Here is a 23,886-nt window from a genome sequence, read left to right on the forward strand (position 1 = left end):
ACTCGGGACGTTTCCCAAGAACGGATCAGCTTGGGGCCCAGCTTTTCAGAACGGAAGAGGAGCAGGTTGCAGACATGAGGTCAGTGACATAGAAATGCGTAAGCGCCCCTCCCCTGATCTTGAATGCAAATTGTAAACGGAGCTGCTGGGTGCAGGCAGGGTCCTGTGTTGTCCCGCGGCTTTTGGATGAACCGTGCGTTTATCGGTGTGGGCGCCTTTTATTTCCGGGTCTTTTCCCCGGAGTACACACACTGAGGCTTCCGGAGCTTCTAGAACTGCTCCTCCAGCTGGGAGCCCAGAAGAGGGAGGGCTCAGCAGGAGTGTTAGACCCGCTCAAGCACAGTTTGTGGATTCCAAGTTGGACCTGGGAGGAGTGATGGAATTACTCTTTATGGGCTTTTTTGTTGTTGTTGTTTTCTTTGCAACGACTGAGAGGCTTTTTTTCTTGTCGTTTTAAAAAGAAGCATTTCTTTTCAGCAGATATTATTAAAGATGGAATTGGTAGTACAAACTCCACTCGTGTGTTGAGGAATTTTGCCCTGAAACGTTGGGTCAGTTCGAGGTGGGAAGTGGAAGAAATAATTCTTCCATATGGGCATTTTTCCATTTCTTATATCAAAACAAAACCAGAAGCAGAGAGTGTGTTTTTATTTCTGTGATGAGAGCTGGGGAGCAGCAAACAATTTGCTCTTCAAAACAGAATGACCTAATCTCTTTTTTAATAACAATCTAATCTCTAGTGATGGAAAGCAGGTCGGTGGCTGCCTGGGATGGTGGAGGGGGCTGGGGCTGGGTAGGAAGCAGAGTGGGGAATCTTTGGGAATGATGTCAATAGTCTGTAGGGAGACAGTGGTGCTCGTTGCTTGTCAAAGCTCAAAGCTCATCAAACTCTGCACTTAAAATGTGTGCATCTTATTGTATGTAAAGTATAATCTTAGCGAATTTGGGTTTTTGTTGGTTTTTTCGTTAAAGCATGTGAACATGCTTAAGTTCTGCCATTAGAGCCTCAGGAAAGATAGAGTTGAGAGAAGAAGAAGCCATTTTCACTCAAACACCAAGGGGAGGGAGGATCCCAGTGACCACACCCTGGGAAAGTCCCCAGGGCTCCTTTTCGGGAATGGGCCAGGTAAGAGGAAGTCACTGCCAAGTGCCTCAGGTTACCCTTTGCTGTGTAACAGGTTCCAAGTTATATATGTGTCTCCATGAGTGGGGTTAACCAGAAAGCCTGGCCCTGCCCAGCGCCCTGTTAGCCAGTTTGCCCCAAGAGGTTTTACAGTGGCCTGTGCTTAGGTGTGTCCAGAGTCACTGACTTGAGGAAGTCTGGGGGGTGGGGGTGGTAAGGGGTTCTCTGGACTCTGCTGGACCGGTGCCCACATCAAGTTGCCCTGTTCCCAGAGGCTATATAGGGCCAGGGCCAGGTGGGTCTGCTCCTCCCTGGCAGGACTAAAAATTGCCAAAGGGGAAAAACCACCTGGGGAAACACCTGCTATCTTCGGGCTGGCTGATGGGCACCCTCCTCTGCCCCACTCACTGAGGAACTCCGTTGCTGCCCCGTGCACTAAAACTTCTTTTAAAATTGTAACACTAATAGACCAGCGATTGTGAGGGTAACTCTTTCTGCGTGGTCAGCAGTTGGTAGTGCGCTCTGTCGAGGGCTTTCCGTGTGTTATTTCATATCACCTTCCCAATAGCCCTAGGAAGGAAGAACTGTGATTTTTATCAGCCTCATTTTCTATTGTTTATGAATGTAATTTATTGTCAAATTGACTTACATACAACACCCAGGGCTCCTCCCAACAAGTGCCCTCCTCAATGCCCATCACCCATTTTCCCCTCTCCTCCATCCCCCATCAACCCTCAGTTTGTTCTCTGTATTTAAGAGTCTCTTGTGCTTTGCCTCCCTCCCTCTCTGTAACTATTTTTCCCCCTCCCTTCCCCCATGGTCTTCTGTTAAGTTTCTCAAGATCCACATCTTGAGTGGAACATATAAAACATATAAAATCTGTCTTTCTCTGCCTGACTTATTTCACTTAGCACAATACCCTCCAGTTCCATCCACGTTGCTGCAAATGACATGATATCATCCTTTCTCATTGCCAAGTAGTATTCCATTGTATATATAAACCATATCTTCTTTATCCATTCATCAGTTTGTGGACATTTAGGCTCTTTCCATAATTTGGCTATTTTTGGAAGTGCTGTTGTAAACATTGGGGTACAAGTGCCCCTACGCATCAGCACTCCTGTATCCCTTGGGTAAATTCCTAGTAGTGCTATGGCTGGGTCATAAGGTAGTTCTATTTTTAATTTTTTGAGGAACCTTCACACTGTTTTCTAGAGTGGCTGCACCAGTTTGCATTCCCACCAACAAACAGGACAACCTGGAAGAAATGGACAAAATCCTACACACCCACACACTACCAAAGCTCAAACAGGAAGAAATAGAAAATTTGAACAGACCCATAACTAGTGAAGAAATTGAATCAGTTATAAAGAGTCTCCCAACAAATAAGAGTCCTGGGCCAGATGGCTTCCCAGGGGAATTCTACCAGACATTTAAAGCAGAGTTAATACCTATCCTTCTCAAGCTGTTCCAAAAAATAGAAATGGAAAGAAAACTTCCAGACTTAGTCTCACTTTCTAGATGAGGAAAATGAGGCTCAGCAGCCAAGAGAGTAGGTGTCAGAGCAGAGTCCTTAGTGAGGTACCAAACTCTAGGGCCGAGCATCTTCTAATTCTGTGGACCAAATCCAAGAGGGTGGAGGGTCTTAATGCTTTTAATTGTGCTCACACTAGAGACAAGGGGCAGGAGTTAAAGGACTGGGCCTTCGAGATCCCTATTTGGAGAATGAGGACCACTCTCTTTGATGGAAACTCTTGGAGTGCACAGAGCCACACATTAGAGGAAGGTAAAAGCAGACCTCCCCAAGGCATAGTTTCCTACAATTTGGATGGAAGGAAAAAGGAAGATCATTCAGGACCATTTCCTCATAAGGAAATGAGGCTAAATAATGTGATTCCAGAAATATTCCAGACTAGGTCAAAGAGGTAACAGAACTTCAGGTATCTTGTGGTCATTTTCCTCTCTTCTAGATTGTCTGCCTCGCTCTTTGATATGCTACATTATCTCTGACAAGTAAGTGGGAAACTGCTTTTCAAAATCCCTCTAGAATAGTGCTTCTCAAAATGCGGGACAGGGGCTCCTCCAGGTACACAATTTCCCTGGTGCTTGTATGAATGCAGATTCCTGAGCCCGAGCCCACACCCAGATTTCAACAGAAGCTCTGAGAATAGGGCCTACATATATACGTATAATGCCTTTTTCCAAACCCTCAGTGTGTGTGGAACCCTGTTCCCGGTGGGAATGACCTCAGCTCTGACAATTAGGTTTCAGTTTCTCCTCAGTGGGAATCCTGATAGCATTGTATTGGTCTCATTGTCCTTTTCTGTTTGATAAAAGCATAGATCTCAGGGCTAGCTGGCATCCTGGTTGGAAGGCCCTTCAGCAGTTGCTTCTGATCCACAAGCAGAAAATAAAATCAGCCTGGACCCCAGCTTTTCAGAATTGAGGGAATAGCCATCATGAGGTAAAATGTTCCCTACTTTTCTGAAAGGAAGTTGAGAATTTCCCACAAATCTTCAGCCTTGCATGCAACTTCCTGAAGTATGTTGATGCAGTGCTTGCTTATAGATGAAATACACAATTATCTAATTTGATCATAAATCTCTCTTAGTTTTGTGGCCATTTCTGATTTACAGACACTGAGGGAAGTGCTTCCAGGAGAGCCAGGGATGGGGGGGAGGGGGGAGGAGAAGAGACTGGCAGGTGGAAAGGGGCAGAGGGCCTGGAGGGCACCACTGTCCCTCAGGAGAGTTCTGGAGGTCCTGGTCCCTCTTTTGTTTCTTTTGTGAAAAGACTAAGTCAGTGAATTTTGTTGTGGTTGTTGTGGGTTATTTCAAAAGTGTGGTTACTTCTCTGCTAATGACTAAGCCAGCACTGCATTTCATAATGAGGTTGCTCTTACCCAAAGTTTGCTCTTTCAGAACTGAGAAATATGGTGAAGGGGCGGAAAATACGCCACCCCAAAATGTGCTGCTTTGGCATTTGGGTTATTTTGAGCCAAAGGCAACTGAGACCCAACAGACTCAAGAAAACGTTTACCTCTCTGTTAACTGCCTGAGAGAATTTAGATACGGGCCCTGACCCCAAAGGGAGCTGTTACCAGAGATAACTTTTTATCTGAAAGACTTACATGCACGGCAGGGCAAAAGGCTGAGTATCAACCGTCTACACTCATCTTTTTGGGAATTGCTCTCCACCGCTTTGAAATTCCAGGACCCAATCTACTACTTAGCTGAAGATGGCATTTGAGCCTCAACTGCCTGACTGCCTTTGGGCCTCATGCTTTTATGGGGCTCCTACACCTACAAAATTAAATTTTTCTTCCCTGTTCATCTGTCTTATGTCAACTTAATTATTAGACTAGCCAAAGAACCGAGAACAGTGGAAGGAAATTTTTCTGAGCTGACAATGTCTACCTGACACGCCCTCTTACTGACCTGCTAGGCGCCCCCTGTGGACTATGAACTGTCACAAACTGTAGCAAATATCCTATATCACAACTAACCTGAGTGCCCAGTTAGAACGCAAATTAGCAGGCCCTGCATTCCGAAATGCAGATTGAATAGATCAGAAACAAGGCCTAAACTTCATACATATACATATAAAGAGTGTTTAGAGCAACTTTCACAAACATATACAAGCTAAATTAGTAAGTGAGGGGGGCGCCTGGATGGCGCAGTCGGTTAAGCGTCCGACTTCAGCCAGGTCACGATCTCGCAGTCTGTGAGTTCGAGCCCCGCGTCAGGCTCTGGGCTGATGGCTCGGAGCCTGGAGCCTGTTTCCGATTCTGTGTCTCCCTCTCTCTCTGCCCCTCCCCCGTTCATGCTCTGTCTCTCTCTGTCCCAAAAATAAATAAAAAACGTTGAAAAAAAAAATTAAAAAAAAAAAATTAGTAAGTGAGGAAGCCATGGCACATGGGGTATTGGTTTTTAAAAAGGGAATTGTATTTTTTATATTTTTTAATCAGAATTATCTTCAAATGTTTTATTTTGATCTACTCAGTTAATGATGTTAACATTATCATAAATATGTAATTACAGTGACATGTGTAAATATGTGAATTAACATATAAAAATATGTAATAAAAATCCAAAGAGGGGAGTGAGGAACAGAGTGTTTCATGTACCTAAACTACACAGAAGAAAAGGGATAAGAATTGCTAAAGTAATTCTATTCTTTTCTTTCAGCTTTATTGGGGAATAATTGGCACATAAAATTCTAAGATATTTAAAGGATACATCATAGTGATTCAATATACAAACACACTGTGAAAGGGCTCCCTTTTTCCATTAGGTCAGTTATCACCTCACATACTTGTGTTGTTTGTTTGTTTATTTTTGGTGAGAATATTGATGTTCTACTCTCTCCACAAATCCCAATTATATATACAATACCATGTTATTAATTATAATCACTATGTCATACATTAGATCTTCAGACCTTATTTATCTTACATCTGAAAGTTTGTACTTTTGGCAACCTCTACCTATTTCCACACTCCACCCCCCACAACCACTTTTCTACTGTTTCTATGAGTTTGACTTTTTTTTTTTTTTTTTTTTAAGAATCCACAGATAAATGACATCATGCAGTATTTGTCTTTCTCTGTCTGGCTTATTTCACTTAGCAAGATCTCCTCATATTCCTTCCACGTTGACGCAAATGGCAGGATTTCTGTGTTTGTTTGTTTGTTTGTTTGTTTGTTTATGATTGAATGATACTGATCAGAAAAGATGCCTGATATGATTTGAGTCTCCTTAAATTTTAAGATTTTTTTTGTGGCCTAACATATGATCTGTCCTAGAGAATGTTCCATGTGCACTTCAGAGGACTGTGTATTTTGTGCTGTTGGATGGAATGTTCTGTAAATGTCTAAGTTCACCTGGCTAAAGTGTTGTTTAAGTTTGATGTTTTCTTATTCATTTTCTGTCTGGATGATCTATCCACTGTTGAAAAGGGATAGAGCAGTCCCTTATTATTACTGTATTACTCTCTATCTCCCTTCAGGTCTATTAATATTTGCTTTATATATTTAGGTGCTGGTGTGTTGGGTGCATAAACATTTATAAACATTATATCCTATTGTTGGATTGACCACTTTGTTGTTAATTAATGACTTTCTTTCCCTCTTTAACTTGAAGTCTATTTTGTCCAATATAAGTATAGCTGCCCCTGCTTTCTTTGGCTTTCATGGAATATCTTTTCCATCCCCTCACTTTCGTCTATGTGTGTCCTAAAAGCTGAAGGCAGCTTGTGTTAGGTCTTCTTTTACATCCATTCAGCCATTCTGTGTCTTTTGATTAGAGAATATAGTCCATTTATATTTAAAGCAATTGTGGATAGTTATAGACTTATAGCCTATAGACTATAGACTATTGCCATCTTGTTCATTGTTTTTCTGGCTGTTTTACAATTCCTTTATTTCCTTCCTTTTCTCTTGCTCTCTTTCTTTGTGATTTAATGCTTTTCTGTAGTAGTGGTGTGCTTCTATTCTTTTCTCTTTACCTTTTATGTATCTAGTACAGGTTTTTTCTTTGTGTTTACCATGAGGCTGAAATAAAACATCTTATATTTATAACAGACCATTTTAAGTATATAACTTAAAAGTTTGAATGCATACCTTTTTTTACTCCTCCTTCCCCCTACATTTTATGTTTCAGATGTCACAATTTATATCTTTTTAACTTTTCTATACATTAACAGATTATGGTGGTTATAGTTATTTTTAAAAAAAAAAAACTTTTGTTTTTTAATCATTATACGGGATTTATAAGCAATTTACCTATCAAGCCAATAGTGTTTTAAAGCAAATCTCCTGGACTCCAGCTCCAAGTTTCATGTTTCTTCTTATCAAGATATCAGGACTCATGGTCCAATATACTTTTCTCCAAATCTTCAAGGGGGTATCAGGTGTCAAATATATAATCAAATTGGAAATGTACAGAGGAAACCTTATGAAAAGTCAACAGAACTTAATTAAAATTTTCAATAAGTCTTATAATCATGAAGCCACTTACACAGTTGGCTCTCTTCCTGAACAAACTGCCCTTTGTTAGCATACATTCCTTAGCATGGCTAGCTCTAGCATTTGGTGAGGTGGTGGTAGGGATGGAGTATCCCTAAGTGTTCCATCTTTGGGGCTGTCTCTCAGGTTCAGGAATATAGAGGGAGCTTTTCTACTTGCCCTACACTTCATGAGCCACTGACATCTCCTGAAGCTTATGTATAACAGGATTGGAATGTGTTTCATCTTGGAGAGTTGATGGAATATGTTTCATCTTTATCAATAAGTGCCTAAAATTTTAGTCTGGTAAGATCCCTCTGGTTTACTAATATTTCAGCCTGTGTCATCACCACGGGAAAAAAAAATAGCGAGATAGTGTTATCAAACTGGTGTTATAGCAAAAACAACCAAAGTCACCTGCTATTCTGCAGGCTCACTGAGAAGTTGGATGAATACACTCTATGGCTGATAGAGTGTTCACCTATTATTTCCAGGCACCTATATCTACAGATACATTCTACCAATCTGAAACTTGTGCCTTCCTCCAATGCCCTAATTGGGAAGTCAGCAAAGTTAACTAATGCTGAAACACAGAAATGCCTTTATTATGCCTTACTTGCATAACAGTTATAAACATATTTGTTCAGTGATCATCTTTACAACTTGCTCTTAATGTTTACTTTCTAATACTGGCTACCTTGAGTTATGATCTGTAGTCCTTCAAACAGGGCAGCTAGAATCACCACATGAAGCCAAACTGGAAAACCCTAGAATGGAGATAAAAGACATTGGCATTGTGGTACTCTAGCCAGGGACCTAGAGAATGATAAAGATGGCCAGGAATAGAGGCATGCACATAAAAGGGTATCTAGATAGACAGCAACTTCCCCCTTTTTCCTTGTCTTGGGTCAATTGCCTTGCCTCTGTGTCTTTCACTATAAGGCATTTCACATGTGATCACATTGGGTCCAGAAATGGCCTAGATGAGCATTGCTGGAGAGACAGACAGAAACCAGAGCAGCAGCAGTAGTGTGTGGACTGGTGCTGGTCCTTGGGAAAGTACAAATAAAGTCAGTGGCTCCTCAGTGAGCAAAATGTATTTTGACAAGTTAAAGAACTTCCCTTTATTCTCATTATATCTTTCTTATTTCTTCAGGGATAAAAATGCTTCTTTCTTTTTGTTTTTTAATCCAGTGTTGGCAAGCATAGGTGGTTGGTGTCTTTTGGAATACATTTTCTCCCATTGTCATGATTTTGCCAAATTTAAGTTGGCAGCCCTACTTGACTCAACTTCTTTATGAAGTTGTGCTAGTCTGTGAAACCCAAAACTATGGACAACAACTGGGTTTAATGATTTCTGGAGGTTCTTAACAATCTCGTGGTGTCAAGAATCTACTGGTAGGGGCGCCTGGGTGGCGCAGTCGGTTAAGCGTCCGACTTCAGCCGGGTCACGATCTCGCGGTCCGTGAGTTCGAGCCCCGCATCAGGCTCTGGGCTGATGGCTTGGAGCCTGGAGCCTGTTTCCGATTCTGTGTCTCCCTCTCTCTCTCTGCCCCTCCCCCGTTCATGCTCTGTCTCTCTCTGTCCCAAAAATAAATAAACGTTGAAAAAAAAAAAAAAGAATCTACTGGTAGAAAAGGGGAGCACAAACTCAGTGAAACATCCTCCAAGTCCCAGGCAAATAGTGATAGGAGAACACTTTGAGAACCTGGTAGTTTATCCAACTGAATAAGGCCAGTGATCTCCCTTGGCATCCTCCATCTACAAAACTCAGATTTGTTGATTTTGCTTGTTTGTTGCTCAAAATGAATTCATTCTGTCTGGGGATCTGGCCTGTGACGGGAAGGCTGCCCCAATCAGACTGAAAGTGAGCGCCCATGGGTCTGTGTGAGTGACTGTAGGGAGATGGTGAAGATGAAGGGAAAGGGCTCAGTCTCCACAGCATGGTGTAAAACACCCCTGGGCTTCCTTCTCTTTATGTGGCTCCTTCTAACCAGTCTGTGGGCTTCTAGGCCAGAGAGAGCAAGGATAACTGACTTTACTTTGCCTTGGCATCCTTCAAAACTAACAAAGTGACACAAAGGAGTACCCCTGTAAAGGGTCATTGGATCCTTGCCCAGCATGTGAGGACTGAGCCCTGACTTCTAATGGAGCAGGACAAGAGATCCAGGTCTTCTCTCTGCAGTGCTCTCCTCCCACCCGCCCACCTCACCTTGCAGATCTGCCCACACAGTGGGAGGGACGTGCTCCATGGGCTCTTGCACAGAGCACAGCTACAGGCGGGTGAAGCAAGGGAGCGTGAGGAAGGTACCTCCTCTTCCGTCAAGGACAACGTAGGGTGCGCATTAGTCAGGGCTCTCCAGACAAACAGGACCACTAGGAGATACATGTATGTCCATGTAAGCTGCTGGGAGATGTCAGGCCCCACCCACCAAGGCTGGGAAGAGGCAGCAGGCATTTGCTAAAGGCAGTTGTTCCAGGCTCTTCCATGTGTTTGCTGACCAAGAAGTCAACCGTTCAGAGCACCACAATAGAGGAAACGCAGGCAGCCAACTATGGAGCTCAGACTGCATGAAGGGCTTTTTCTTCAGCTTCTACGTGAAGGTTAGGGCAGGATGGACTCCTGGATGGGGGACTCTTGGCTGTCCCACCATCAACTCTGCCCTGAACTGTAGTCATCGACTTCGCTCAGATCATGAGTAGGCTCAGGTAGTGGACTCACCACGTTTGAACTCAACTAGTTTTTCTGTTACTTTGTCCATTTGCCAACAGCGAAAACAAACTGGATCTTCAGCTTTATCCCCATTTCTTGAAAGGGAAGAGCCTTTATACAACCAGACATATTTTTTTGGTTTTCCTCACTGAGAATTTTAACCCTCTTTTTTCTTCTTTCTACAACAATTTCTAAACATGCTTATTTTTACCTACTCTTTTCTCTACTTTCAGTAAAATAAAGATTAAAGATTCTTACCTACTGCTGGTTTAAAATATATATGTGTGTATGTATATATTTATATATACATATATACAAAATACATGTGTATATATATTTATAGATACATACCATATTATAAATATATATTACAAATATAGTATTTATATATAGTATACTATACACACACACACACACACACACACACACACACACACACACAAAATGAAAGAGATTTATTCTCAGGAATTGGCTCACATGATCATGGAGGATGAGGACCAAAATCACGGGTCACTGTCCACAAGCTGCAGACCCAGGAGAGCCAATGCTGTAATTTCAGTCTGGGCCAAAGGCCTGAGAGCTGGAGGAACAATGCCATAGGCTGAGGTCCAAGTCTGAGGGCCCGAGAACCAGGAAGGCCGATGTACAGGCTCCAGTCTAAGGGGAGGAGAAGACACATGTCCAGCTCACACAGCCAGGCAGACAATTCACACTCCCTCTGCCTTCTTGTTGTACTCAGACCCTCACCAGACCGGGTGGTGCCCAGCCAACACTGGGGAAGACAGTCTGCTTTACCCCTGCCTCCTGAGTCAGATGCTGGTCACAGACACACCCAGAACTGATGTTAGACTCGAAGTCTGGGCCTCCCACAGCCCGGGCTGATTGACACACAAACTTAACCTGTAACTGCATCCCAGGACGCGGTGCCTGGCAGGTGCACATCACAGTGACCGTGTCTATTTTCTCCACAGTGAGGTCAACAAGAATTCTCTGGAAAAAATCCTCCCACAGCTGAAATGCCATTTCACATGGAACTTACTTAAAAAAGATGGTATCTCGCGTGATCTAGAAGACAGAGTGTGTAACCAGATTGAATTCGTAAACGCTGAGTTCAAAGCTACAATGTACAACTTTTTGGCCTACATAAAACACTTAAATGGTCACAACGAGGCCGCCCTGGAGTGCCTACAGCAAGCTGAGGAGCTGGTCCAGCGAGAACACTCTGATCAAGCAGAAATCAGAAGGCTGGTCACCTGGGGAAACTATGCCTGGGTCTACTATCACCTGGGCAGACTCACAGATGCTCAGATCTATGTGGACAAGGTGAAACAAGTATGCGGGAAGTTTTCAAATCCATACAGTATGGAGTGCCCTGAGCTTGACTGTGAAGAAGCGTGGACACTGCTAAAGTGTGGAGGAAAGCACAATGAAAGGGCCAAGGTATGTTTCGAGAAGGCTCTGGAAGAGAAGCCCAACAACCCAGAATTCTCTTCTGGACTGGCCATCGCAACATACCGCCTGGATAATAAACCACAGAAGCCATTCTCTGTCGATGATCTGAAGCAGGCCCTCGAGCTGAATCCCGACGATCAGTATGTCAAAGTACTCTTGGCCCTGAAATTGCAGAAGATGAATGAAGAAGCTGAAGGGGAGCGGTTGGTCCTAGAGGCCGTGGAGAACACTCCATGCCCAGCAGATGTCCTTCGCAATGCAGCCACATTTTACAAAAATAAAGGTGATCTAGACAAAGCTATTGAACTGTTTCTAAGGGCATCGAAATCCATTCCAAACAATGGTTACCTGTATCACCAGATTGCATGCTGCTATAGGGCAAAAGTCAAACAGATTCAGAGTGCAGGAGAATCTGAAGCTGGCAAGAATGGAGAGAAGATTGAAGAACTAAAGAAACATGCTATTGACTATGTGATCAAAGCTATTGAGAAAGGAGTAGATCCACTGTATGCATATTCTGATGTCACCGACCTCCTGGAAAGAGAAGACTGTTTTCAGACAGCTTTCAGTAAGGAGCTCCCCAACACTGGGAGGCTACAACCCCACCAGCACTATTGCGACTTTGAGGGGCATCATGGGAAGTCTGAAGACACTTCTGTCCAACGTGATTTAGAGGGTGTGCCCACAAGCACAAAACCAGCTGAGAAGGGAGAGACGAAGTGCCCACCACAGAACATAGCTGGAAATCAGCTTCCACAAAATGCACCCAATTCTTGGTATCTCCAAGGATTAATCCACAAGCTGAACGGAGAGCTGCTTCAGGCAGCCGAATGTTATGAGAAGGAACTGGGCTACCTCTTAAGGAACAGCCCTACCGGCATAGGCAGCTTTTTCCTGCCGTCCCCTGAGCTTGAACAAGGCAGTGAGGAAGCAGGCCGGGGCCCACACAGCCCCGTTCTCAGAGCTCCCCCAACCCTGAGCTGAAACACAGAGGAGGGACGGGAGCACAGTCAGGGAGCGTGGGGTGCTGGTCTCGCTTATTGCTTTAGGGCACATCTGAGGAGTTGTTTCCTCGTGTCTGTCTCCCCTGTGCATATCAGCCACACACACTTCCCTAGTCCGCAGGTCTTATAACAAAATTAGCAGTGGAAACAGTGCTTCAGGCCTGCATGCTGCTGAGTAATTCTCAGTCTGCACTCGGTTCACCGGATAGCCCCCATTTCTGCCCTTCTTGCCAAGAGTCTTAGCTCGCCGCTGCCTGCTCCCAGGTCTCCCGCCCTCTGCCCCACTGCTATCTAGCCTTCTGGACCCCCTGAAAGACCACCTTTTGACTAATCCTGGAATATTCCTTCTGTCTGACTCTTGGCTTCAGCCACGTATATATATTCCTGATTGTGATACTACAATAAATATGTATTCTTGATAGCGATGCTACAATAAACCTTAAAATTTTGACTCAGGATTAAGCAGTTGTGTGCTTTGCATGTGTGACTGAGAGTAATATTAATTCCCAAAGTTTCTCTTCGGGACACTGTCTACGGACAGTGGGTAACTGCTACAGCCATACCATACTACTGTCAACGTGCCCTTGTTAGCTAACACTCCCCTGTAGCCGGCCTGCCCTTGGCCATGGGAACTCTCTCTCTCTTATTCCAGTCCAGGGGCCCCAGTGGAGTGCAGTGCCCAGACAGCAGCTTCTGCAGGGTTGCTGTGCACCCAGCAATGCCTGGACAGTTGCCCTCCTGATGGTGTGTAAGAGGTGCCAGTACTAGGCTGGCTATAGAGACAGAGATCTTCACCCGCCCGACGGTATGAAAATATTCAAGTAGTCCCTCCCAGCTGCGGAGACCCACAGGCTTGTGCACCATGCAGCTAGGAGATGCGCCGAGGACCCTGTCCACCTCTCCTCAACCCATTACAAGGCCTGCATCCGTATGCTTCTCTAGTGGTATCATCCGATTGTCTGGGTGCAGAGGAAGATTGTTAGGCACCAGATCCCAGACAAGACAGAGGGACTGGCAATCCCACCTCCTTTGTGAGTGGGCAGTCAGAAATTTGACTCTTTCCTTGTGCAGAAGGGGAATTCTGGGAAGGTGTTTCATAAGCCACATTGGCTGTAAAAGCAGCAGACTTCAGTGAGGCTGCCCCCCACCCCTGAATTATCTGTTGGCTCCAGCAAGGCTGGGAGAGCCTCCAAGTGCCCAGCAGTGAATTGCTGCCTCCTGGCCAGCCTTGGCCTGGAGCAGACCGTTCCAGAGGGGTTGCTGGGCCCAGGTAAAGAATATTAGCATGGAAACCAACATTGAAAGCGTGGAAGAACATGGAAGGGTGGCTGGGAGTAAGGTGGAGACTGGCAACAGGTACAGCTCTGGGGTAGGTGAAGAATTGCCCATCTATATGCAAACACACATGCTCAAGGACACAAAGATTTTGAATACTGGTGGCGAAGGAGGACATTGGAAGTTTCTCCAACAGGGGTACCTGGTCCCATCCCCGGAAATTACACACAGCTGATTGACACAAGGATCGTGGCCACCTACCTACCCTATCCCTCCATGCTCAGGGTCCCATCCGCCTTCCAGATGGTGCTAAGGCTCCCAGAATTGCTGTTGATCTGTCCTGACCTACATACCTAGGCTTTGATTTATTTTGCTGCCTGGACAATTTTATGGAAAAGATGCCTCTGCACCCACAATCTACTGTTGTCAGAGGGAACGTCCACAATCTGCACTTCCTTGTGTGTGCCCTGATCTCACACAGCCCCGCCTCTGGAGACCCAGAGGGAATAAGAAATCGCTGGTTTTTCACAGACATCCACTCCTTACTACCTGGGGCCATACCCAACCCTACCCAACTAGTAACTTGGTGGGGACTTAGAACTTCTCGACCAGTGCCATTTTACCACCTAGGCTGTGGGGCAGGCTTGACTGGTGGCCACATAGCATGTCTTAGCAGATTCTAGGGCTGTCCACAGAAGAGACAATTGGAGGAACGGAGTCTGTCTCCACAGGGGAAACCATGGACTCCTCCCCTCAGGCTTATCAGCTCCAGGGAAGCATGGACTCTGTCTCCTTTGCTCACAACTATATGCCCATTCCAGCAGTGCCTGGAATGAACTGAGCTCTCAAAAAATTTTGAACACATTGTCTCCATTGACGGCTATGACATTGCCATTACCACCAGCTCAGTGGCTCACTGTGTGAGCTCACCTCTTCTAAAACAACTTCTCTGAATCCTAGGGGAGGGTGCTGGGAAAATAAAAGAGTAAGTGTCCCAAACTACAAAACAGTAACAATAAAAGCATGGCAGGTTTCTGTACTGGCCTCTGAACTATGTTCTAGGATCTGTGCTAAGCCCATTGCTAGCATCTGAAACCAGTGTGGAAGGTATGAGGCTCAGAAAGGTTTGGTAACTCGTCCAAGGCCACACAGCTAGAAAGAGGTATCGCTGGGACTCAAGTCCATAGCTGTGTGAACCAAGACGCTCTGCTCACATGCATTTCTGTACTTTCTCACATGCTGTGTCCTCAGTCTGTTGGCACAACCAAGAGGTTTCAGGCTCTACCGTGAGGGTAGACCCCTGACTTGTGTCTCTTCCTATCAGTTCCTCCACTTAATCCAAACCCCCCTCCCCCACACTCCCGTGTGTGATTCCGGAATCTCCTGGCTTTCCATTTTACTCCTCTTTCCCACTGTCTTTTGTAATCCAGTGTCAGATTTTTTTAATTCATCCTGATACGGCAAATTCACAGGACCTTGACAGTGGTAATGCTCCTCAAGCTACATGCAAAGGAATTTAGAATTACGTCCACGCAGGGCTGCACCGGCCTCTCCAGAACCACCAGCAGCTGACACAGTGAGCTCCGTTTTGTAAAAGTTGGGCCTGGACAGCCAGGATCTCTTAAATGCACGGGGAATACTTTCCTTGCACTTTAAGATTTTCCTCTGCAGTCCATTTTTTATTCATTCTCATAGGAAATTGGGAAGGGTGGAGAGAGAGCCACACTCAGCAAGTCTTGGCCTGTCCTTCCTCCCCCTTGCTCCACTAGATGGAGTGACTGTTGCCTAACTGCCTGCTGTATTGTGTTCTCCAATGAGAATTCTGGGAAGCTGGCATCAGAGTCCCCAAGATACCACCTGGGTCCAGTGATTCACTAGAAGGACTCACAGGACGCAACATACGGTCCTATTCATGGATTAGACTTATTACAACAAAAGGATACAACAAAAGCAAAATCAGCACAGGGAAAGAGTGCATGGGGTGAAGGTCAAAGAAACCAGGCACAAATCTCCCAGATTCTGTCCCAGTAGAATCAAACAGGATGTGCTTAATTCCTCCAGTATCGAATGTCACACATCTGAAGCTAGTTGGAGCCTCAGTGCCCAAGGGTTGTATCGGGGACCAGCCACACAGGCACCCCCTGCTTAGCACATATCAAAATTCCAGACTCCCAGAAGGAAAGCAGGTGTCGGCATTAACCAGATTGTTTGCACAAACCGTTTACGCACAGCAAACCAGCCTGATCAGTTAGAGAATGGTGGGAGCGTTCCAAAAATCCAAGTTCCCAGATGTCAGCCAAGGACAAACCTTGCAAGCAGGTCTTTCTAAGGATCATAGTCTAAGGCCTGATATGTTAACCCTTTTCTGTACAGTTTATGAGTGCCACCAATGACTCCACAGGCACCAGGCACCCCAGGTATCTATCCCCTTACCCTTCATTCCCAAACAATGCTTTCACCATGTTTCAGTGAGTCAGCGTCCTTCAAGCATGCAGTGAGGGGACCCACGGCCACCCTCAGGTTTGCCCATATGTTAAAAGGACTCCCAGACTCAGCATGCAGCCATAATTACAGGTAAGTTATATTATAGTGTAAGAGAAGAAAACAAATCTTTTCCCCCTACAGTACTCCCAGGTTCTCCAGCAGGGGCCCTGCAAATTAGACTGACGACAGATTAGCAAGAGAAAAATAGCTGCTTATTAACTGGTATATCCACACACATGGGGGAACTCAGGGATGCATAACTCAAAGGGGTGGATAGAACTAGAGCTTCTATAGTGCAGGGGAGGAAAAATCTTTCTCCCTCTACCCTCCTATATTCAATGGCTGGGCTCATGAGTCAGTTAGACAAGAGCCAGGTTAGTAAGAGAAAAAATAGGTTTAATTACATACATACACACAGGAGTTCACAAGGAAAACATGGCTTCCAGAGGTGCCAGATGACTGAGGCTTATAAACCATCATGCAGGGTTGATAAGTCATTGGCAGACCTAATTCCCTTCAGCTCATATTCAAACCTGACATAATGAATTTGCTGACATCATGTCAATGAATTTTTCCTTTTATTAAATTTTTTTAATGCTTATTTATTCTTTTTTGAGAGAGACAGAGAGACAGAGCATGAGTGGGGAAGGGGCAGAGAGAGGGAAACACAGAATCCAAAGCAGTCTCCAGGCTCTGAGCCATCAGCACAGAACCTGATGTGGGGCTTGAACTCATGGACCATGAGATCATGACCTGAGAGGAAGTCAGACACTTTACCGACTGAGCCACCCAGGCGTCCCATCAATGAAGTTTTCTAAGACTTCATGGCCTCTAAGACGTCTGTCTCCGTAAACATGTGGAGCCCAGAGGGGACAGAGGTCACTGAAGTGGGATGCTGTAGGGGCTGCACCAAGCACAGGACAGCCTGGAATGATGTTGACAATGCTGAACTTTACCTGAGCCCTGTGCTTCTAGACAAAAGCCACGGTCAAAAAACCTTCCCACCCCCAACTTTGGTGTCTGAGAATGTGGGGAGTTTAGCTAAGCTACTCCACGTTATTGCTGTCTCGGTATCCATTTTGTTTGGCCAAGGAGCCCGAGTGGGGCGTTGAACTAACATTAGTCTTCATGTGCAAGTACACGCCCTAGATAGCAGCCTGCAGAATTACAAGCAAATGTAGGTTCCTGATATGATATCTCCCAGCAGCCTGTCTGAGCAACAACCTTCCTGGCCTCCTGGGGCCTTCCCCTTCTGCCCTCCTCCCCTTAGAGAAGCCCCTGTGGAGCTGACCGAAACCCCACTCTTTTGAGTTTGAAGGGACCATTCCGAACCTACGCCCAGAACCCCAAAGCATTTCGCTCACAGCCTATGATAAACGCTTCCTCTCTGCCTGCAGCCTGCCTTGACATCCCTATCATGTGGCGTCAGGACCTGTGAGGAATAAACCTGTCCAGTTCAACTTCTCTTGTGGTCTTCTGTGAAACTGCAGAGAAACACCCTTTTCCGTATTACTTAGATAAAACTCGGGATGGGACCCCTGTCTCCCTCTGTTGAGGCCACAGACTCTCCAGATTCTCATTCTGCTTCTCCTAAATGATCATCTGAATTATTTGTTCCCGTGATCAATCAGAACAAAGTGCCTGTACATTTAATCAGACTGACTAGAGGTTTATCAATTTTGTTAATTCTTTCAAAGAACCAGCTCCTGGTTTCGTTGATCTGTTCTACTGGGGTATTTTCATTTTTGTTTTGGTTTGTTTTGGTTTGTTTTTGATAGCTTTGATTTCGGCTCTAATCTTTATTATTTCCCTTCTTCTGCTGGTTTTGGGTTTTACTTGCTGTTCTTTTTCCAGTTCTTTAAGGCGTAAGGTTAGATTGTGTATCTGAGACCTTTCTTCTTTCTTTAGGAAGGTCTGCATTGCTATATACTTCCCTCTTATGACTGCCTTTGCTGCGTCCCAGAGGTCTGGGGCTGTGGCGTTATCATTTTCATGTACTTTTTAATTTCCTCTTTAACTTCTTGGTTAACCCATTAATTCTTTAGTAGGATGTTCTTTAATCTCCAAGTATTTGTTGTCTTTCCAAACTTTTTTATTACGGTTCATTTAGAGTTTTGCTATGAAACTCTTTATTGTGGTCTGAAAATATGCACGGTATGATCTCAGTCTGTTTGCACCTTTTGAGGGCTGATTTGTATCCCAGTATGTGATCTATTCTAGAGAATGTTCCATATACACATGAGAAGAATGTGTATTCTGCTGCTTTAGGATGAAATGTTCAGAATATATGTTAAGTCCATCCGGTCCAGTGTGTCATTCAAAGCCATTGGTTCCTTGTTCATTTTCTGCTTAGATGTTCTGCCCATTGTTGTAAGTCAAAATGCCTATAAATTTAACTTGGCCAAATCTCTCTCTTTCCCCACGAGACCCTTAAGTCTGACTCACCCCCAAGGCTAAACAAGTATTGGAAGGCCAGACAATCCCTCTCAAAGCTTGGCTGACAACAAGGAAAGAGACTTCCTGATCTCTCCACCCTCTCCCTTCTTCCCTGACACCCAGTTTCTAGAAGTTTCTAGAACACCCAGTTTCTAGCCTTGTTTGCACCTCTATGTAAAGGAAAAGCCCTCTTCTGACTAAACCTTTCAGACATTAGCAGATCTTAAGATCAGAACTGTCTCCCTCCCTTATTGCAAGTCTTCTTCTTCTTTTTTTTTTTTTTCACTTAATAAACTCAATTTCTTAGAGCCCTTTTGGACATATAGAAAAACGTGCAGGAAGTACAGAGTTCTAATATACCTCCCTCCTCCACACCCTCACCCCTCCTACAGTTTCCCCTATTATCAACACTTTGCATTTGTGTGTATATTAGCTCCAACTGATGAACCAATATTGATACTTTATTCCTAACTAAAGTCCACAGTTTACATTAGGACTCACTCTTTGTATTGAGCACATCACCCATCTACCATTGCTCTATCATCAGAAGAATTACATCGCCCTAAAAACGCCCTGTGCTCCAACAATACCACTTCCCCTAAAGCCTTGGCAAACACTGATCTTTTTACTATTCCTATTGTTTGGTTCTTTCCACAATGTCATGAAGTTGGATGTACAGGGTATAGCCTTTTTAGGATGCTTCTTTCACATAGCAATGTGCATTTAATGTTCCTTCATGTCTCCTTTAGCTTAAGAGCTCATTTGTTTTCACTGATGAATAGCATTCCATTCTGTGGCTGGACCACAGTTTGTTTATCCCCTCACCTGCTGAAGAACATCCTGATTACTTCTAATTTTTGGCACCAACAGGAGTACCAAATAAGCCAACTCACTGAGAGGAAGTGGGTATAATCCAGCTCTGCACCTCTGCTTCTTTGAGTCCGATCCCCAGGTGGTATCTTGCCTGTCCCAGGAAAAGTGAGGGGCTAGATCTCACCTACAGACCACGGAACAACTGACGATGTTCAGGGGGTATAAGTGCCAAGACACCTGAAACAAACTCATGCCTGACCAGACGGTAAGGGCAGAATCCACACAGCGAGGCCCCTGTCATGTAAAATGTCCCATTTCCAGAGTCCCAATCTGGTGGTCGGCTGGCACTTTCACAGTTACATATTCCTCTTATCTGCTTCTGCACGTTTACTGTGACTTGAGATACAAGTGCTGGTTTGGCGATCCTTCTGGAAGCCTTAGCATGTGCAGCTAGCATCACTGCACCTTTGCATAAGTAGCCTCAAAACCGCCAGGGCCTGGCCTGGCCACTGCATATCTTCTTAGGAGTATTCTCTAAGTGGGGAGCCAGCAGGACTATGATTCTTCAAAATACTTCAGCTGAAAGATTGAGAGTTAACCCAAGAAGGTGTTTTCAAGAAGAGAGAAAGAATCCTTCCTCTGTGATTATAAAGCAACCAACACCTACTGCTTTTGTTAAAATTAAATGCTCATGGATCTGTCTCCCACCTAGATGGCAAGTCACCTGAGAAGAGGAAATCTGTCATATCCATGTCCCAACAGAGCGCCTGACATGTAACTAATGGTCATTCATGGCTTGCAGACTTTAGAAATGGGTAAGGAAGGAGCTCGTGGCAACGAAGGCCGCCTTGGACATGCCAACAGCTCTGGGCTGAAGCAATAATATAGAAGCTCTCTGAACAGAAAGAAAGAGACCCACACAGCCCGACGCTATCAGCAAGGCCTCGGTGCTGCTGGACAGCGCCCCACAGCCAGGACCCTGTTCCCCTGTCCCACATGCACATTACATCAACATCAGACAAGGCCACCCTGACACCATGAGAGACCAAAACAAAAACAAGGCCACTCCATAAAACATGTCTGAACACAGACAAAAAAGATGAATGCTGTCCAAATGGGTCCTACACTGACCCAACACCAGGTGAAGTTCTCCCCACATTTCCTCTGACAGCATTAGTGGTGCACTGCAACGTTGAGGAGAGAAGTGTTTTGCAGGGCTGAGGGTGGGGCTAAAATTGTTTTGACATTAGCAGAATTAATCCCTTTCAAGTTGCCTTTTAGACTACGTGTAACCTACCTGTTGGCGCCATAAAGCGATGAGCGTTTCCTCAGGGTTTTTAGGCCAACCTGCTCTCTGTCCTAATGACACGACCACAAGAACCCAGGGAGGCAACAGATAGGGGGAGGCAAGGACACTGGAAGGTATCATTTGACCATTCAAGTGCTGGCTCCATTTCTATTAGACTGAATGCTCCTAAAAACACAAATAATTGTTGTCTACTTTTTACAGTGACAAATCAAACGGGAATCCCATTGAAGATAGCCTGGTTCAGCTGAGATGCCACTTCACCTGGGAGCTGCTAGTTGAAGACACTGAGATGCCCGATTTAGAGAACAGGATCCTGGATGAGATTGAGTTCCTAGACACCAAATACAACGCGGGCATACACAACCTGCTGGCCTACGTCCAACACCTGAAAGGCCAGACTCAGGAGGCCCTGGGGAGCCTGAAGGAAGCCGAAGACCTGATCCAGCAGGAACACGGCGACCGATCGGCTGTGAGAAGCCTGGTCACCTGGGGCAACTACGCCTGGCTGTATCACCACATGGGCAGGCTGGCGCAGGCCCAGACTTACCTGGACAGGGTGGCGAACGCTTGTGAGAAGTTTGCAGCCCCCTCCTGCTACAGGCTGGACTGTCCTCAGATGGACTGTGAGGAAGGGTGGGCCTTGCTGAAGTGTGGAGGCAAGAACTACGAGCGGGCCAAGGCCTGCTTCGAAAAGGCTCTGGCAGCGGAGCCTGAGAACCCTGAATTCAGCACTGGGTATGCAATCACCATCTATCGGCTGGACGGCTTCAACAAAGCGACCCAGGTTAGCGACGCATTTTGTCTGCAGCCTCTAAAAGAGGCCATCAGGCTGAACCCAGAAGACGCGTACATTAAGGCTCTGCTCGCCCTGAAGCTTCAGGACGTGGGCCAAGAAGCCGAAGGAGAAAAGTACGTCGAAGAGGCACTGACCAACATGTCCTCGCAGACCTACGTCTTTCGATACGCGGCCAAGTTTTACCGCAGGAAAGGCGCTCTGGATAAAGCTCTTCAGCTCTTAAAGAGGGCCCTGCGGGCCACGCCCTCCTCCGCTTTCCTGCATCACCAGATGGGGCTTTGTTACAAGGCACGCATGATCCAAATCAAGAGAGCGGCAAACTGGCAGCCCAGAGGACGGGATAGAGACAATGTCCACAGACTGGTTCACTTGGCTATATGTGAAATTCAAAAGACTCTGATGCTAAGGCCCACATTTGAGTTGGCTTATGTTGAACTGGCTTACATGTATGCAGAAATAGGCCAACACACGAAGGCTGAGGACGCCTTTCAGAAAGTGTTGCACATGAAGAACATCAACGATCATCTGCAACAAGAGATTCATTACTGCTATGGCCATTTCCAAGAACTTCATAAGATATCTGTGGATAAAGCAATCACCCATTATTTAAAAGGTCTCAAAATAAGAAGCATCTCCCGCACCAGGGAAAAAATTCTCAGCGCCCTAGAGAAGTTAGCTAAAAGACATATTCATCAGAATGTACGTGTGGTGGAAAGTTTCAGCATCCTCGGGCTCATCCACAAATTGAAAGGGGAAGTGAGTGAGGCCCTGGTGTGTTATGAGAAGGCTCTCAGGCTGGCTGCTGACTCCAACACCATGGTCTGAAACAGAGGTCACCATTACTTGTTTAATGTCATAACTAAACATAGCCAACACCTTCCTGATCGCTGCTTTCAGGAACATGTGACATGCTGAAATACAAGAGATGATACAACACAGGCTGTGCTGCCTGCTGAGCGCCGCCCCTCCCCCCCCACCATTTTCTTTCCCCTCCCGTCCATGTGTAACACATCCCTGTACTCATTGGCCAAGGTCGGTTGATGCTTTTGGGGGCACCTATCACCTGCTAGACCAACGGAAGCTCTTCTCCCTATGGCTTTGCACGGGGAAAGGGCACATGGGTGGCTTCCGTCCTCCATCTGCCCGGTCTCCGAAACAGAGGAGTCTTAAACAGGGAAGATTTCAGCCCCTCCTGGGCCCAGCACACCGGTCACACGCCAGTGTAGCTCTGTGCACACACCCCTGTCTCTGCAGGCGCACACACACAGGACGTCCGTGCCTTGGTCCGAAGCCACTTCCGCTGGTTGGCTCACACACTCAAAGCATGAATTCCTGGAGACAGTCATCCCGAGCCAAGAGCATGGGCTGCTCATATACACATGCACCACGTGTATCTCTCTCCACACACACTGATTCTGGAGCTCACACAGGCCCATTCCTGCGGACTTGTGCACATACACATTCTGTATTTGGAAAATTCCTGACACTGTAACCCAGTCAGAAGTTTAAAAACAAAAATTAAAAAAAAAAAAAAAGATTTACTTTTCATGTGGCCGGGCGTGCTGACCTACCAGATCTAAAAGCAAAGCAAATGAGCAAAGATGAAAGAGAAAAGAGAAGGGACTTCAGAAGGTCACTAGAGTGTTCCAGTCCCGGTGTCCATCTCCCAAGGCCTTCCCACAGCCAAGAACTGCTGGCCAGGAAGCCAAGTCTATAACCTCATAAGAAACTCAAACATTTCGGGACACGTTTGTCGAGCCACTGGCAATCGCAAAGAATCTGTGCATTCCAAACACGTCGCTGGACGTGTACTCACCCCTAAGAAAAATTAAAATGTACTGGGGAAAGACAAATAAAAGAAAAGCCCATTTAGGAGGTGCAAGCCAAAAGTGACAAATACATTAATGTAGTTTTTAGGTGCTGGCCCTTGGAGTGCATCATATAATTTTCTTTTTCCCTAAGATATTTTCTCCAAAAGCATTCAGTAAAGTTAGCAACTTGGGAAGCTAACAAAGTCTTTGAGTGAGTTTTATTAGTGAGATTTTTAAAAGGTATATATTCCAGGGGCACCTGGATGGCTCAGTCAGTTAAGCATCCGACTTCTGCTTAGGTCATGATATTGGGCTCATGGGTTCAGGCCCCGCGTCCAGCTCTGTGCTGACAGCTGGGAACCTGCTTAGGATTCTGTGTCTCCCTTTCTGCCCCTCCCCTGCTTGCACTGTCTCTCTCTCTCTCTCTTTCTCAAAAATAAATGTTAAAAAAAATTCTTTTTTAAAAAAAAGATGTGTATTCTTGGGGCACCTGGGTGGCTCAGTCAGTTAAGCATCCAACTCTGGATTTCAATTCAGGTCATGATCCATCGGTTTGTGAGTTCAAGCCCCGCATCAGTCTCCGTGCTGACAACGCAGAGCCTGCTTGGGATTCTTTCTTCCTCCTTTTCTTTCTCCCTCCCCGGCTCAAGCTCATGCTCTCTCTCA

The 23,886-nt window shown here is 45.4% G+C and overlaps 2 protein-coding genes across 2 annotated transcripts; both read left to right on the forward strand.

Moving 5' to 3' along the window:
* Positions 1-12,774, forward strand: IFIT3 (interferon induced protein with tetratricopeptide repeats 3). Its single transcript, XM_049646072.1, has 2 exons — positions 1-79; positions 10,812-12,774. Exons 1-2 carry the CDS (start codon positions 75-77, stop codon positions 12,274-12,276), a joined length of 1,470 nt encoding a protein of 489 aa, XP_049502029.1. The 5' UTR covers positions 1-74; the 3' UTR covers positions 12,277-12,774.
* IFIT1B (interferon induced protein with tetratricopeptide repeats 1B) lies at positions 15-23,811 on the forward strand. The gene is made up of 2 exons (XM_049646075.1): positions 15-79; positions 20,815-23,811. Exons 1-2 carry the CDS (start codon positions 75-77, stop codon positions 22,232-22,234), a joined length of 1,425 nt encoding a protein of 474 aa, XP_049502032.1. The 5' UTR covers positions 15-74; the 3' UTR covers positions 22,235-23,811.
* The last annotated feature ends 75 nt before the right edge of the window (positions 23,812-23,886 follow it).

This window comes from Panthera uncia, chromosome D2, assembly GCF_023721935.1.
Source record: "Panthera uncia isolate 11264 chromosome D2, Puncia_PCG_1.0, whole genome shotgun sequence".
NCBI classification, from domain to species: Eukaryota; Metazoa; Chordata; class Mammalia; order Carnivora; family Felidae; genus Panthera; species Panthera uncia.